The sequence below is a fragment of the Elephantulus edwardii genome, unplaced genomic scaffold (genome assembly GCF_000299155.1).
Source record: "Elephantulus edwardii isolate Elephantulus edwardi_28Jun2011 unplaced genomic scaffold, EleEdw1.0 scaffold00030, whole genome shotgun sequence".
Taxonomy (NCBI): Eukaryota; Metazoa; Chordata; class Mammalia; order Macroscelidea; family Macroscelididae; genus Elephantulus; species Elephantulus edwardii.
Window position 1 is genome coordinate 7,552,969 of NW_006399780.1, and position 15,336 is coordinate 7,568,304.

At 43.9% G+C, this 15,336-nt stretch overlaps 1 protein-coding gene across 1 annotated transcript in view; it reads right to left on the minus strand.

The window, feature by feature from the left end:
• Positions 1-15,336, minus strand: part of SH3RF3 (SH3 domain containing ring finger 3) — a 588,334-nt gene that overhangs the window by 183,720 nt on the left and 389,278 nt on the right. Inside the window, exon 4 of the mRNA XM_006883820.1 lies at positions 2,539-2,892. Within this exon, the coding sequence (XP_006883882.1) occupies positions 2,539-2,892 (354 nt within the window). The remainder of the gene's footprint in view (positions 1-2,538; positions 2,893-15,336) is intronic.

The following is a 15,336-nucleotide window of genomic DNA, read 5'->3' on the forward strand; positions in this document are numbered from 1 at the left end:
TTTGTTTGTTTGTTTAATTTTAGGCTGGTTAACTTACAAAGTTCATTTACATTGTTTTTCACACCAGATCTTTTCCTTTACCCACTCATCCCTCAATGACATGTATTAATAGTAATGTTGCTAGTACGATGACATTACTAGTATTGTAGTAATGCCAACAGTATGATAATGATACTATTATGGATAGTAATTTTATTATTGATGTTGTGTGCCATCGACTCAAAACCACCCCTTAGCTGACCCCCCCAGCAGATTTTCAGAGGCAGTAAATCACATAGGAGGAAATTGTCCATCCTTCTTCCATGTAGCAGCTGGTGGATTTGAACCATATGCCTTTGAGATTACAGTGCAGGTTCTTATTACTAGGCCACCAGAGTTCCCTAGTAATTTTTATTACAATACAATGATCATATCGTGAAAGGAATGACTGGCTAGTAAAATCTGCAAGCAGAGGAGGGGAAGGGTACACAAAATTAGTTCAAGGGAAGAAGGATGCTACCTGACTCTTGCTGATTGCCTCCTTGGGCTCTCATAGGCAAAGGCATTGAGGCTTTCCAAAGCCAATAGTTTTCTGTTTCCAGGACAGTCCCTGGGATTTAAAAAAAAAAAAGACCATTAGAAGATTCCCTTTTCTATGGCAAGGAAGCCATCTGCTTTCAGAGAGTGAAAGCAGACACTTGCCAAGAGGGCCAGAATGCCCTCAGTAAGCCATGGCCATAAGAGGGAGGGTGTGTGTGTGTGTGTGTGTGTGTGTGTGTGAGAGAGAGAGAGAGAGAGAGAGAGAGAGAGAGAGAGAGAGAGAGAAAATGTGTGTGTGTGCACGCTGAGAGTATACAGGGGTGGCATTTTATGGCTGATATGGCATGGCTAAATCAAGCTGTCATTTTTCATGAGCCCAACTTTTTTTTTTTTTTTCATAAAAGCAATTCTTTTAGTAAAGTGATTTGAGTTCACTGGATATATATATATATTTTTTTTAAGCTGGCTCTTCCCGGGCCAATTGCTTATTGGTGCTTTCACCCAATTTGGCCCTTTCATTCTCTTCAGAGAAATTGGTGACAGTTCCCTGACAAACCTTGTTCTGAAATGCACTGGCGGTTAGAGGTGACATGAGAGGAAACGCGAAGGAGGCTGACAGATGAGGTGCTGAATATAAGGTATAGTGTGTACAGGGAAAAGAAATGGGAACCACTGCATTTGCACGTGAGCCACAGTGTTGGCTGGGTCAAGTCTGGAGCAAGGGAGAGCACACCTGAGGAGTTGACTTCTACCTGCTTCTCAGTCTTGTACTTGGGAAGAGCAGACTGCATGGCATCTGATAATGGGTTTATGAGATGCAACACTATTCCTTTATTGGGAGTCTTCTGAAAACTCTTCCTACCCTGGACTCTTTGCTTCTTCATTTGTAAATGAGAAGCTGTTTGCTAAACCTTTGCAAACATCAGTCCTTTTGCATATCATGGTGACAGTTTTGCCCCAGTTATGATAATTAAACTTATCACCATTGAGTTGGAGTTGACCCAGAGTGGGTTTTAGAGGCTGTAAACCACCTGGGAGGAGACTGCCCAACTCTCTACCTTGGAACCACTGGTGGATTTGAACCACCAGAGAGGCACTACCTTTGGGTTAGCTGGGCAACTCCCTACCCACTAGGCCACCCAGAGCCCCCTGACAGATAATTACTTACTTACTAATTGTTCTACAGAGGCCTCATTTTGACAATTTAAGCTTATTCACAAAGAAATGAATATGGAAACCCACATCATTTTCTAGAAGGAGATGGTATCCTGTAAAAATAGTAGCAGTACAAGTACTTAACAATTCCTCCCTTGAATTCTGGAACTTGTACTATTTGTTAAAAGAGAAGTCAGTCAGTTTTAGAGAGAACTGACAATATACTCGCACCTATCATAGGTCTTTTCTGTGCCATTGTCAGAAGAACTGAAGGCAAGCTGAGAAGGGAAGATAGCTTCCTCCCCATGCAATTTAACGTGACTCAAATGCTGTGTGTGTGGACCATGGAAAATCTCATGCCATCACAATCCATCCCATGTAAATCGTCTTATAACCAGTAAGGATCAAATCCCAACAAACCAAAGCAGTTGCCTATTGACTAAGACAACTCATGGTGACCCCGTGTGTACAGAGTTGAGCTGCTGCACAGGTTCTTCAAGGTGAGGCCTTCTGAGAAGCAGACCCCCAGGCCTGTCTTCCAAGGTGCCTGCAGATAGGTTTGAACCATCCACCTTCTATTTACTCACCAAGGGCTTACCTGAAAAGTATTGACTGCACAATTACTTTGGGCAATAACAATGAAACGCTTCCACCAAGGTGAGGGGGTTCTCTAATGTCAGGTGGGAAGAACGAAACACACTAGAGGGCAAAGGATAGTTCTTGATACTAGTTCCTGAAAGGTGGCTGATGGAGCCCTCAAAGAACCATGGAGACCAAAGACACAAGAACGAGAGTTGGGGTTCAGGGAATGCTGGGCGCCATCCCCTGCCACATCCCCAGCCGGCATCACATGGTGACGGTTACCTGGGTTGGAGCGCTGGATGACAGGTGAGCCAACTCTCCGATTCTGGCCGCAGCCCGGGGGTCGCTGGAGCTGATCAGAACAGGAGCGCTAATCTCCATTGAATGCCTATTGCTCACGGCCTGGGAGGATTTGTGCGTCACACTGAGCGCAGTGAAGGAGTGGCGTTTCTTGGCATTCTTCTTGCCATCAATACGCCGCTGAAAGGCACTGACCGCTCCTGTGCTGCTTAGAGTGGAAGCTGGGGCCAGAGTGGCCGCCGCGCTGGGCTCTGAGGGCAAGGAGGCATCGCAGCCAGATGCAGCCGCGAAGCACGTCTTGTCCATCTCAATAAGCTGCTTGGCGGAGTCGTTGAGCTAAGAAGGGGAAGAAGGGGAGGGAGGGAGGATTCATTAAATCATTGTCACATTCTATTTCTAGCTCTCTCTCTGCACTCTCTCCTGGCCTTGTGCTAGCATTTAAAAACTGACATTGGTAAATGCCCTAGAATCGGTCAGAACTCTCTAACAGCCGTGTCCATCACGAATGCTGCAGTGAAAAGAAAAATAACCAAACCAAAAAACAAAGGCTGGAAAGACATCTGTAGATTTTTATTGAGGTTTCTGGAGCAGCTTTGTGAAGGCTCTGGAGCTGTGACAGTGAGCAGGAGACTTACAAACGGAAACAGGGTGGAGTTTTCGAAGGCTGTCTACCATGTCTCATCCAAATCCTTTACCGAACTTTATGTTTCCAAGGGACGAGGTGAAAACAACTACTTTGAGAGAGAAGAGCGAGGGGCAAGAGGTGTTTGTGAGGGACACAGAGCCACACCCAGACCCTAAAGATGGCCGAAGAAAGGGAGCATCTTTCTGACCTGCCACCTGTATTCACCATGACAAGAGTGTCCCAGCCATCCCTGGTGGTCATCCTTCCTTCCCCATCCTGGCAGGAAAGTCGAAGGTCTGTGACCAGAAGGCATTGTTCTCATCACCACGTGATTGCTGGTGAAGGGTCTGGATCAGTGATTATGAAGAAAACAGAAATGGGCATGAGTTGTATGATCTTTCCAGGAATGGTCCCTGCCCAGGTGACCATGCTCTAGAAACAGATCGAACCTCCCTGGCTCTCTCAGTCCCCTTGGTCTCATGAGGAGTAAATCTTTTCTTGAGCAATTCAATAAGAACTTAGGATACTGCTCCTTGTATCTCCCAAGCTGTTTGTCATGGGTTGAATTGTGTGCCCCAAAACTATATGTGGACATCTCAACTTTGAGTCTCAGTGACTGTCAACTTGTTTGGGAAAAATGGTCTTTGTAAATGGAAATATCTATGTTAATATGAACTTAAATTGAGTAGGGTGGGCCCTAATATGACTAAAGTCCATACAGAGAGAAATGTTAGGTGCCGTGGAAGTGCATACGACTCATAGCTACCCTGTCTTGTGCTTTAGAGACATAGAAACACACAGGTGCAGAGGGATGATGGACATGAGACTAGAGAAGAGATTGGAGTGATGCATCTAAAAGCCAGAGAACACCAAGGATTGAGGGAAAACACCAGAAGCCAGGAGAAAAGTATGGAAACAGATGCTCCCTCAGAGCCTCCAGAAGAAACCAGTCTATTGCCACTTTAACTTTGAACTTCTAGTCTCAATAAAATTTGAGAGAATAAAACTCTGTTGTTTTAAAAGACATTTGGCTTGTGGTACTTCTGTTATTCTAGGAAACCAATAGTAGATCAATGAGTGATTCAAATGGCTAAGTACTGAACTTAAGGCTGGTGGCTTAAGTCCATTCAAAGGCACCTTGGAAGACAGGTCAGCTTCTGACAGCCCACAGCGATGAGGACTCTGTGGAGCGTAGTTCTACTCTGACCCACACGGATTTACCATGAGCTATAATCAACTTGATGGCAACTGCTATCTACAAAGGAAAGGAATATGCACTGTTTTATTAAAAATGGCCTTTTAAGAGTTTGTCTTTGGTAAAAATTAGTTGTAGATGGTAAATTGTAGTCAAGATTGGATGAAGGCTTTGATTCTATTAATGACTTGCATTGATGTGGCATAGTCTATGCCAGCTAAAGCTACATCTTCCTTTGAAAGGTTGCACATCACAATGGGTGGCACTTGGAGGTTGGGGAGGGCTCATCATTCATAGTGCAGATCTGTGAGCTGGCTGGTTCTAGGCACGAGGCTATGAGAGGGTGGGAAGAAGGCTGCCTGTACTTGTGTACAGGAGGGGTCAGTGTGACCCCAACTTAGGTGGAGAATCAAGACACAGTGTTACCCCTGAGCTCCTACACCCTGAAAAACATATTTCACACAGGGCATATGATGGACCCTTTCTTCTTAGGGATATTTGACTCAACCTAAGTTTGTATTTAAAGGGGGATTTACAGTGAAAACAGAAGGGGCTTTTTATTGTTAAAATAATTGTGTGTGCCATGGTATCCAGGAATAAAATATGACATTAGGATCAGCCTGGGATTGTCTCCACAGACAGGCTAAATAAATGCCATTATGCTAGGTAAATTCTTATAAAATTCCATTATTTCTGCCTCATATTTTGAGAAAGTAACAGAAGAAACTGAGTAAATGCCAGCCAGCCCTCTTGGCAGACCTACCTAGAGAAGCACATAGTTAAACATGAGGGAATGAAGGCAATTTCTTTTTTTCTTTTTCTCCTCATCAAATAGAAACAGTTGTGGATATTATAGACTATAGCAGATGCAGGCAAACTTTGTTCTAAAGGGTCAATAAAAAATACTGGTTTTTTTTTATTATGTGGCCCATACAGTCCTTGTAGCAACTATTCAACTCTATTGTTGCAATGCAAAAGCAGGCACAGTTGACACATGAGTGAATGGCCTTGGTTAGTATTCCCATGCCAATTTATTTACAGAGAGAGAAGGTGGAATGATTTTTGCTGATGGGTTATAGTACGCTGACCCCTGAGTCAGAGGAAAATTCCCTAGGTAATGAAGGCCCAGTTAGCTTTTAAAGCCTGAGCTTAAGCTTCATATCTCTGCTTTCCTTTTTTCTTTCCAGATACCATGCTAATCAACTGGAAGGCAATTGACATAGTAGACATAAGCTCTATGCCAGTTCTTGGAGGATAAATGCCTTGATGACTGTGACCATATGGGTGGATATGAGGTACTGGACTTCTTTGTAGTAAATAAGTTGGCCTTTTAATCATAGTTCCTGAGAGCCTACCCACACTTGAGGCCAGTAAATGAGGGCTAACTAGAAAAAGTTGGATAACCAGGGAATGAACAGGGAAATTACAGATCAACAATGGTTATAAACCTAATCTCTCTCAGAAGACATGAGTCACATGAGTATATTGCATAGCAACCAAAACTCTTCGCAGGCAGAGTTGGGAATAACTATGCCCTGCTCAAATTTACCTCCAGACCACACCTTTCTGGATGTGTGGTGCTTTCCACAGTCCTAGTAATATAATAATCCAATGTTTCAAATTAGGCCCCTGAAAGTGTTCTATAATGAAATACCTCTCCTGAGCCTCCCCTCCTTAGCTTTACTCATAATCCCACCACCCCCATTTTGGTTATCATTCCACTTCATCTAATTGAGGTCTACTCTGATTTCTTTTCACGGACCATAACTGAATTGATTTGAAGTCCTGTTCTGAACACAAACGAAAACAAGGGATAAATTCTATTCTTGCAAGTGGGCAAGAAGTTTCCAGAACTCTTGTGCATTTCTTCTCAATGAGTTCAAAGGTGGAATAATTCTTCAACCTGAAGGAAGCACCTGTTTTCCTAAAATTTACTTCAAGATCTGGGTGCAAGCCAAATCCTGACCATTGTTTTCTTCTGTGATAAATGAGGGAAGCAGAGGCATGTGTTTCCTGACTCTTTTCTGAGAGGTCTACAAAAGTGAGGTCTGTGGTTGCATGTGGAGTCTGGGTAGCGAGTAGGATGCAAATGTCTACGGGTATGGGAAGGATGCAGATGAGCTGCTTGCTGGGGACTGTCACATGAGAGGCACATGTGCAGATAAAAAAATGAAGCAACAGAATTTAAAAGCACTAGAAAGAGAAATGTGCACATGCAGTTGTGCAAAATAGACAAAAGGTTGCTACCATGATTTCATTATCAAGGCTATATCTCCTCCCACCAGAGTCTTTTTTTTAATAATTTTTTTTAAATTTTATTATTTTTGTACGTGTACCGTCAAATCAGATCTGACTGGTACAGGAGGAGATTGCCCCTCCTTCCCCGGCAGAGCATCTGGTGGATTCGAACTGTGCGCCTCTGGGATTGTAGTGCAGCTTTTTGACACTAGGTCACCAAAACTCCCCTAGACTGAGTCAGAGTCTTTAAATAAGGTAGAGTGCAGACTCTGGACGATAATAATACATGATGGATGGATGGATAGATAGATAGATAGATAGATAGATAGATAGATAGATAGATAGATAGATAGATAAAAACCTTTCCATCACAGAGAGTTGGAAGGTGTTATGGCTTTGGAGCTCTCAGAAGTTGAGATTAGAATCCTCATCCCTATATCTGAAGTTAATGGGTACAATCCCACATGAGAATATGGTTTTCTTTGTTTTATTGACTGCGCAATATCGACATAGGTTGTCTTTTTTTTCTTTTTTCTTGTTGTGTGCCGTCGAGTTGGATCCAACTGGCACAGGAGGAGACTGTCCCTCCTTCTCCAGTGGAACATCTGGTAGATTCAAACCTCATGCCTTTGGAATCGCAGAGCAGCTTCTTGTCACTAGTAACATAGGGTGTCTTAAGCCTAACCATTGCTGTCTTCTAAGGAGGATCATTGATTTAGAAATGAACAAGCATGAATAAGGTGAAAACAGGTGTCACGCCAACATAGTCACAGAGCAGAGGAACACTGGGACTATAGATGGTGGAAAAGACAAGGATTTCTCCCGCAATTGGTGTCTTAAATTTGGACTTCTATTCTCCAGAGCTGTAAGAAATGAAATTTCTCTTCTATAGACATCTACTTCCATTTCCTAAATAACATGCCTTCAGAAACTCTATGAACTTTGATAAATATCAATAGTTGTAGAGGGGCTTCTTCAGGCCTTCTGTTCATAGGGTTGCTATGAGTTGTGTTTGACTTGAAGACAATCAACAACAACAATAACAACAATAGACATCTACTTATGGTATTTCTATTATAGCAACATTATGAAAGTAAGGTAGGGGTTCCAAATGGCTGAGCTGAGCCTGAAGGCCATAAGCCTTGACCCCGAATCTCAGAGTTGTCCAGTCAGAGTCAGTCATACAGGGACCAACAGGCTCATCCTATACAGGGTGCTGCTCTCCTTCCCAGGCAAGTTTCCATAAGAAAAATCTATTGCCATTGAGTTGATGCCACTGCCTAACTCTCCTAGAGGCCTGAGCAGAACTTCCTGTACAACTTCCAAAGCTGCAGTCTTTAAAGAGGCGGGCTGCCACATCTTCTTCTTGTGCAGTGGGTGGTAGACTGGAACCACCAACCTTCTGGTTAGCAGCCAAGCAATTAACCACTGAGCCACTAGGGCTTTTTAGTCTCCACATAAGGCATTTGAAATCCCTAACTCTGGAATTGGAGGTGGTCCCTGGGGGTGTTCTGGCCAGGTTTCAGAGGGTGGAACTTAGAGCGTGACCAGGACAGGGGACCTGCAACAGCTGAGCCAGTGACTGGAGTGTCCAAGGGAGGCAGAGCACCAAGAGCGAGGCTAATGAATCATAAAAGGGGAGGAAGAGAACGTCAGGCTAATCTCTCTCCTTCACCCTTAGCCACGCCGGGCTCTAGGGGAATTTCTCAGTGAGGAAGTCCTCAAAGAGCAGGGGTCAGCTGGAGCTACTCTACTTTCTCTTGGAAGAGAGCTTTCCCAAGAGAAGCCTAGCAGTTCCCTTGCAGGAAGCAGCGTATGGACAGGTGGCTTGTTTAATCTTTCAGAAGATGAATCTGCCTTCAGACTGGGGCTCCTGGTGGATGTAAACTAGGTCAGACGTTTATTCTGAGAGCAGTTACCACCACCCACCATCCCAGAAAAAGGAATGGCTGTGTGATTTCTTAATACCCGGTGTGCTTTGCTGTACAGGCCCACTGCCGAGATGTCCCAGGCTGAGAGCATGTTCAAGTAGAAGAAAACTTCAACTTCTTGAGACACAGGTAATATGGAGGGTTCCAGAGGAGCCACCCCCAGCTTCCTCTCTGGAGTGCCCTTGACCCAGCATCCAATCTATCTACCACCTGTATGATGCGCAACTGGGCGATGGCTGGGACTCTCTCTAGATGAGGACACCTGAGACAGAGCCCTGCTTCAACAGTTTGTAAACTAGGTGAGGATGGATACAGATGGCAAGAAATAAAGGCAATGAAATGGCATAGAATCTAGTACTGAAGAGTTTGCTTATTACCAGAGACATCTCTGGGTGGTGCTAATGGTTAACACGCCCAGCTGCTAACTGAAAGGGAAAGGTCTGTGTTCACCCAGAGGTGCCTCAGAAGAAAGACCTGGTAATCTACGTCTTTCTTCTGAGATTTGCCATTGCAAATCCCACGTGCAAACCCCATGGAACTTTGACCCACACAGGTTGTCCTGAGTCAGAATCAGCTCTACCACAGCTGGTATTGTTCTATGAGGGCTAGTTTGGAGGAGCAGATCAATATTAGTTCTTTGCAGTGGGTGTGGGGTGATTTGAAGCATTCGTGGAGAAAATTGTACTCAGCGGGGATTGGGTGGAGGCCAAGGGTTGGGTGGGGAGAGAGGAGAGGAAATGCTGTCAAGGAAATTCACCAAGGTGGGAAGATCAGAGTGGGCAAGTCAGAGATAAATATGGAATCAGTTATGGATTTGCAGATCACCTGGCACAGGGCGTCACGCTCATTTCCTCTATGACAGCCAGACAGAAGCACAGAGGCAGCATGCAGGCCCATGTCATCTCTTCCTCCCTGCTAAGCCCTTTCCCGTAGTTTGAAGGCCAAGAGGGTGCCATAGCCTTGGGAGCCCAGTCTCATCGTATTCTAAGTTCAATTTACATCCAGCAGAGGACTCTAACATCAGCTTGGCTTAGGAAAGCCCCCTCATTCCTGTTAAGGAGAAAAACAGCAGTTTCTCACTTAGCACAGGCTACTGACATTTGCGAGGGGGGTGGGTAGCCACCTTGATGAGCTCAAAACAAATCAAGCCAAAAAATCTGCTGAATTTACCAAGCAGCATGAGAACAGGGCCAATTCAACCAGTGGCACACTCTCTCTTTGTACAGCGGAGTGGCTTACACACACAGCGGAGCTGCATGTCACAGCCGCCTTCAACCACACAGCCCGGGTGACAGGCTGTGAGCATTTCCATTACAAATACCTGTCTTTCAGAGGGAGGTTATGAAAAACCCACTCCAGGTTCCAAACTGTGTGATCTAAATCCAGGATTATTTCCTTTGAAATGCTTTTTTCCAACCATGCTCAGCTGTTTAGCTCCACTTTATGGCTTGATTCTTTTGCTTCCTCAAAAGCAGGAGCTCAAAGAACAAACCAGGGCCTTGTTTCTTCCCACCGCCCTTCAAGGGGCACAGCTCAGAAAACCCGAGGGTCGGCCTCCTGAACGCGTGTGTTCAGCACCAGGCCCTCCAGTGCCTGGAGGAACATAGAGAAGCAGGAAGCAGCAGGCATAATGCCTTTCATTCACTGGCTTCAAAACATGCTCGAAACACTACCCACCATGTGTGTTCATTTGGAACGTTATTATATAGACACCGTGGCAGCATTAATGCCCAAAGCTGGGCTAAAATAACTCTGCTCTTACCCAAAGTAAGAGATTCAGTGGTGTCTCAGTTCCTCTGTGACTGTTGAGTTGATATTAGAAACGCTGTTTTCTAAATAAGGAAACCAGGCACCAATGGATTGAATGCAAAAGCATTCAGAATAGGCTGCTGTTGGCAGCTGGCGATCCCACGCTCATGAGAAGGAAACACTGCTGGGCCCTACGTCAGCCCATGACCTGCTGCAGATTGGAATGCTGTGACAGATCCTGTTTCCACTGGCTGATTTCTGGAACGAGGTGGCCAGGTCTTTTCCTTTAGTTCATCTTAATGTGGAAGCTTCAACTCATAGCATCACAGCTGTGTGTTAAGTATCTGCTGTTGGGTTTTGGCCAAGCATGAACTGTATGGTTTGAGACCTGACCCAAGTCTCCCCCATATCACAGAACCACCAAGGTCTTGTTTAGAATATATTGTTGCTGTTGTTAAGTGCCATCAAGTTGACTACAACTCATAGTAACCCTATGAACAACAGATTTGAATCTTGGCCTGTCCTGTGGAACTTTGGCCTATCAGCTACCTTCCCTAGCATGCTATCTTTTTTCCTCAATGACTGGCATCTCTTGACAACATGCCTGAAATATGTGAGACCAAGTTTCTAAGCTTCTAACATGCCTCTAAGGAGCACACTGGTTCTTTTGACAGTCCATGGTACACTTTGTCAACAGAACCTCTACTCGGAATATTATTGCTTGTTAATTTTTGACTCATGTATTTTTAACTTGTTAGTTAAATTTGTGTCTTCTAGGTTGCAACACCTCCATGATACATCTTCAAGGATATGAACATGTACGGCTAAGCACAATTGATAACAGTGTATCTAAATTCCAAAATCAATCTCCATAATAGTCTATGTGTTTTCTACTGCCAAAGGAGCCCTTTAGAGTAGTGAGAGAAGATCTTCACACTGAAACCCACAGCGTCCCTTTTCAGCAGGAAGTAGCTAAGAGAATATGCCACCCCCTTTTCCTTATGAATCAGGGTGAAGTCTCTCTCAGGGAGGAGTGATAGGGAATGGCAAAGGACACATTGACAAAGGAGATTAATCAGAACTGGCTTTGACAAGCATTGTGGCAATTGGACAATTAAAACAGACATTCGGGGGAGGGAAGAAGAACGAACTGGGGAGGAGGGTAGAGAAAACAGTGCAACAATGAATGAATGAGAACCCAAAATCCCTGTAAATGTTCATTAAAACTAATAAAATTTAATAATAAATTTTTTTAAAAAGACATTGATTCTTCTTGTCTTCTTTATTAATTGTCCAAATTTCAGATGCATAGAAAGCAACTGAAAAGATCATGGCTTGTATCAGGCCCACTTAAGTCTTTAAGCTGATATCTTTGCTCTTTAGCATGTTAGTCCTTAAGAGCAGATTTTTCCAAAGCAACATGTCTTTTGATTTCACAGCTTCTGCTACCATGGGTGTTGATTGTTTAGAATATATGCTGGTCCCATAATTTGATGTCAGGAATTTCCAGTCTCTGTAGAATAATCCTACAGTCATGGAAGCCAAGAACAGTATATTGTTCTCCACTCTCGTGTGGAAAATGTGTAAAGATTAAGACATATTTCACTACTAATACTTATCAGTCCTCAGTATAATGTCTAAAGAACTTGTTCACAAAAAAAAAAAAACAACCCGATATTGCCCCTGTTCAAGATAGAGAAACAGGATGCAGAAAGGCAGAGACATTTAGTTTCTAACTATTTAAAGACCACAGTGGACATTGACAAAAAATCCCTCCAACTCATTATGTGTGGAGTCAGTTACAACTCACAGCAACCCTTCCTGCCTCAGGTTTCTTTGGCTACAAATCACAATGGGACGAGGTTGCCCATCTTTCTCTTGTAGAGCTTCAAATAGGCTCGAGCCGCCAGAGATGTGCAGCTTTGGGATCAGCAGTGTACGACTTGCTGTGGACTAAGCCACCAGAGCGCCTCCTGATTAGTAAAAGTAACATCAAATATCAAACACAATTTAAAGTTCTAGGACCTCAATAAACTGCAAGAGAATGAAGAACATCTTCAAGGTGGTGAATTTTCAACATTTTGTCAATATCTGCTATAGTCCCTAAAATCCCAGAGATAAGTAAGGGATTTGCACTACTGATAAAACCGACCTTACAATGAAGGGACACAGGTTTATTTTGTTGACTAAAGAATTTGCTTCAGTGACAAGTGGTTATATGTTGGAGCCAAATTGCTCTTCCTCCTGCCCTGTGGTGTTCTTTCTTCAGAACTAACTTAGTGTACACACACATCAGAAAAGTCGATCTTTTTTTTTTTTTTTTTTAATTTCTTCAGTAATTTGTCAGCCAGAAGGGGAGAGCCTGGCTTCTAGACTTAGGCAAGCAGAGTAGAAAACAAACTACAGACACAGCAGAATCCAAGATGATTGCAAGCACCTCTGTGACTCAGTCTTTGGGAGCAAATCTTATTGTACTGGGGAACTTTCATGGTCTTTCCAACAAGCTCCAATCAGTCATGTAGTACGAGCGCGGACTGGCAGCTGGGTGCCACCAATGCCATCCCAATTAGAAGGCCGTCTCGCCAGCTGCACATTTCCACATGGGCCCATTAGCACAAAGCACCCTGCACCTGCCAGCATTTGCCGGGACCAGCAGAGCCTGCTCCCAGAGTCATTAGGAATGGTCATGATCTCCCTCTTCATCGTACTCCACACTGACGTCGATTCTTACGTTCGCAGGCCCCACACTGCACAGAGACCAGATGTTTTGGCTTCCTTTAAGTAGGTGCTACAGCTCTACCTTGCCAGGCACAGGGGGATCCTGGCGGAGTTAGCCCCATGTCCTGGGGGAGGGGAGAGGAAGTTGTGAAAGCCTGAGGCTTTTGCCTTATTTTTCCATCACTCACAAACCAAGTCTTTGAATAACGTTCTGGGAGGGACTTCTGAGTAGGCCAAGTATGAAGGGGTGGTGTGCGGTGAGCTGGAAGAGCACGTCCTGGAAGTCTGTTTTAGAACGTCCCCCTCTCCCCCAAGATGCTCATCTGGAGGCTCAAGCTGCTCAACCATGTATTCTCAGAAGACATCTATAAGCTGCCCTTTTGCTTCTTCAGTGGATGCCTTCAATACACTCACACATACATACATACACACTGTGCTTTCTTCTACATGGAAAAAACAAAACAGTGACTAACCAGTGACTCCAATTTGATAGTCTTTAGTAAAAATAGAAGACATTTTCAACTTCCACACCAAGGGGAAACAAAAATAGTACATTTAAAAAAAATCTTGATTAATTTAACCATTTAAAATGAGTGACAAAACTGCCACATGGAAAGACATGCCCCCCACTAGTGCCTTATGCTCCACTGTCAAGTCAGGTTTTACTTGCAGTGGCAACAGGTGATGAGAAGAGCCCTGTGGGGTTTTCTAGACTGTAATCTTTACAAGAGCAGCTTCCAGGTGTTTGCTCCCAATGAGTTTTGTTGGGTGAGTTCCAATCAACAGCCTTTTGGTTAGCAATCAAGAGCGCAACCATTCCACCACCAGGACTCATAAGCCTCCCTGCACAGGAAGCCAGTTCACAGTCTCAGTGCTCCTGGGAGCATGAACAGTGATGGGAACAAAGTTAAAGCAGTGAGGTACACTCTCCACCGCAGTCTCATGGAAGCACAGTAGTCAAGGCCAAGACCTGGCTGCCATTTTCTCTGTGTATAGCATTCTTCTCCATAGGACTTCACCTCGCCAATCCAGCTTTCTAATGCATAGCAAAAAATTGCAAAGACAATGGCCTGGATCTCCAGACTGACATCATTGCTCTTTAATACTCTGGAGATGCCTCTAACAGCTGACTTTCCCAATGCAATTTGTCTTTTAATTTCCTGGCTGCTGGTACCAAGAGTGTTGACTTTGGAGTGAAGCAAACTAAAGCTGTAAACAATCTCAATCTCTTCACCATCTATCAGGATGATGCCAATCAGCCCAGTGGTGAGAATCTTTGTTTTTTGGGATGTAGAGCTTCAATCCATATTGAAGGCTGTAGTCCTTGACCTTCTACAGCAAGTGCTTCAGGTCCACCTTAGTTTCAGCAAGCAAAGTTGTGTCATCTGCATAACGCAGACTGTTGATGAGTCTACCTCCAATCCTGATGTCACATTTCTCCTTATAGAGCCCAGCCTCCCAGATAATCTGTTCTGCATATAGATTGAAAAGTTATGGAGATAGGACACATCCCTGAAGCACACCCTTCCAAATTTTGAACCATGCAGTGTTTCCCTGCTCTGTTCTGACAATTTCCTCTTGGTCCAAGTATAGGTTTTGCATAAGAATGATCAAGTATTCTGGGATTCCCATTCTTCTCAGAATCAGCCACACTATGCCTTTGCATAGTGTAAAAAAAAAAAAAGCAAGTTGGGTTGCAATTGGAACATAGAGAAAACTCTCCTTTGTGGTTCAACTTCCAGTCAAACAACAGACTGGCTTATATTGTAACCAGTAACAACAACAGATCTGAACCCTGTTCTATCTTGTACCATTCTTATCATTCACAACATATCTGAGCCCATGGCCAAAGACCAATCCATCAGTCCATCTATCAATCCATCTTGCTCAGGATATTCTCCTTCACTGATCCTTCATCTTTCCAAGCATGATGTCCCTTTCTAAGCAACTGACCACAAAAAGTCAAAAGGGCCAAAAGGTAAAGCCTTTCAGGTAGGAAGGAGTAGAATAGAAGGATGACTGTAGATGAGAACTACAGGGAGGAGGTGGGCAAAGTGTGAGTAAGTTGTAAATTTTGTCCTTAATATTATAAACCAAAAGGTGTATGAATGGCTGAAAGACCAATCTGCTTTGCAAACTTTCATGCAAGTCATAATTTTTTCAAAAAGAGGAGAAATAAATGAGTCATAAAAGCCTACATCTTCATAGAAACCCAGGAATCAGAAGGTAAAAACATACTTGACATTTATCAGTGATTTACATGTGGCTCCAATAGCCAGGAAATTAAAGGCTCATTGCCATGGGAAAGTCTGCTGTTAGGGACC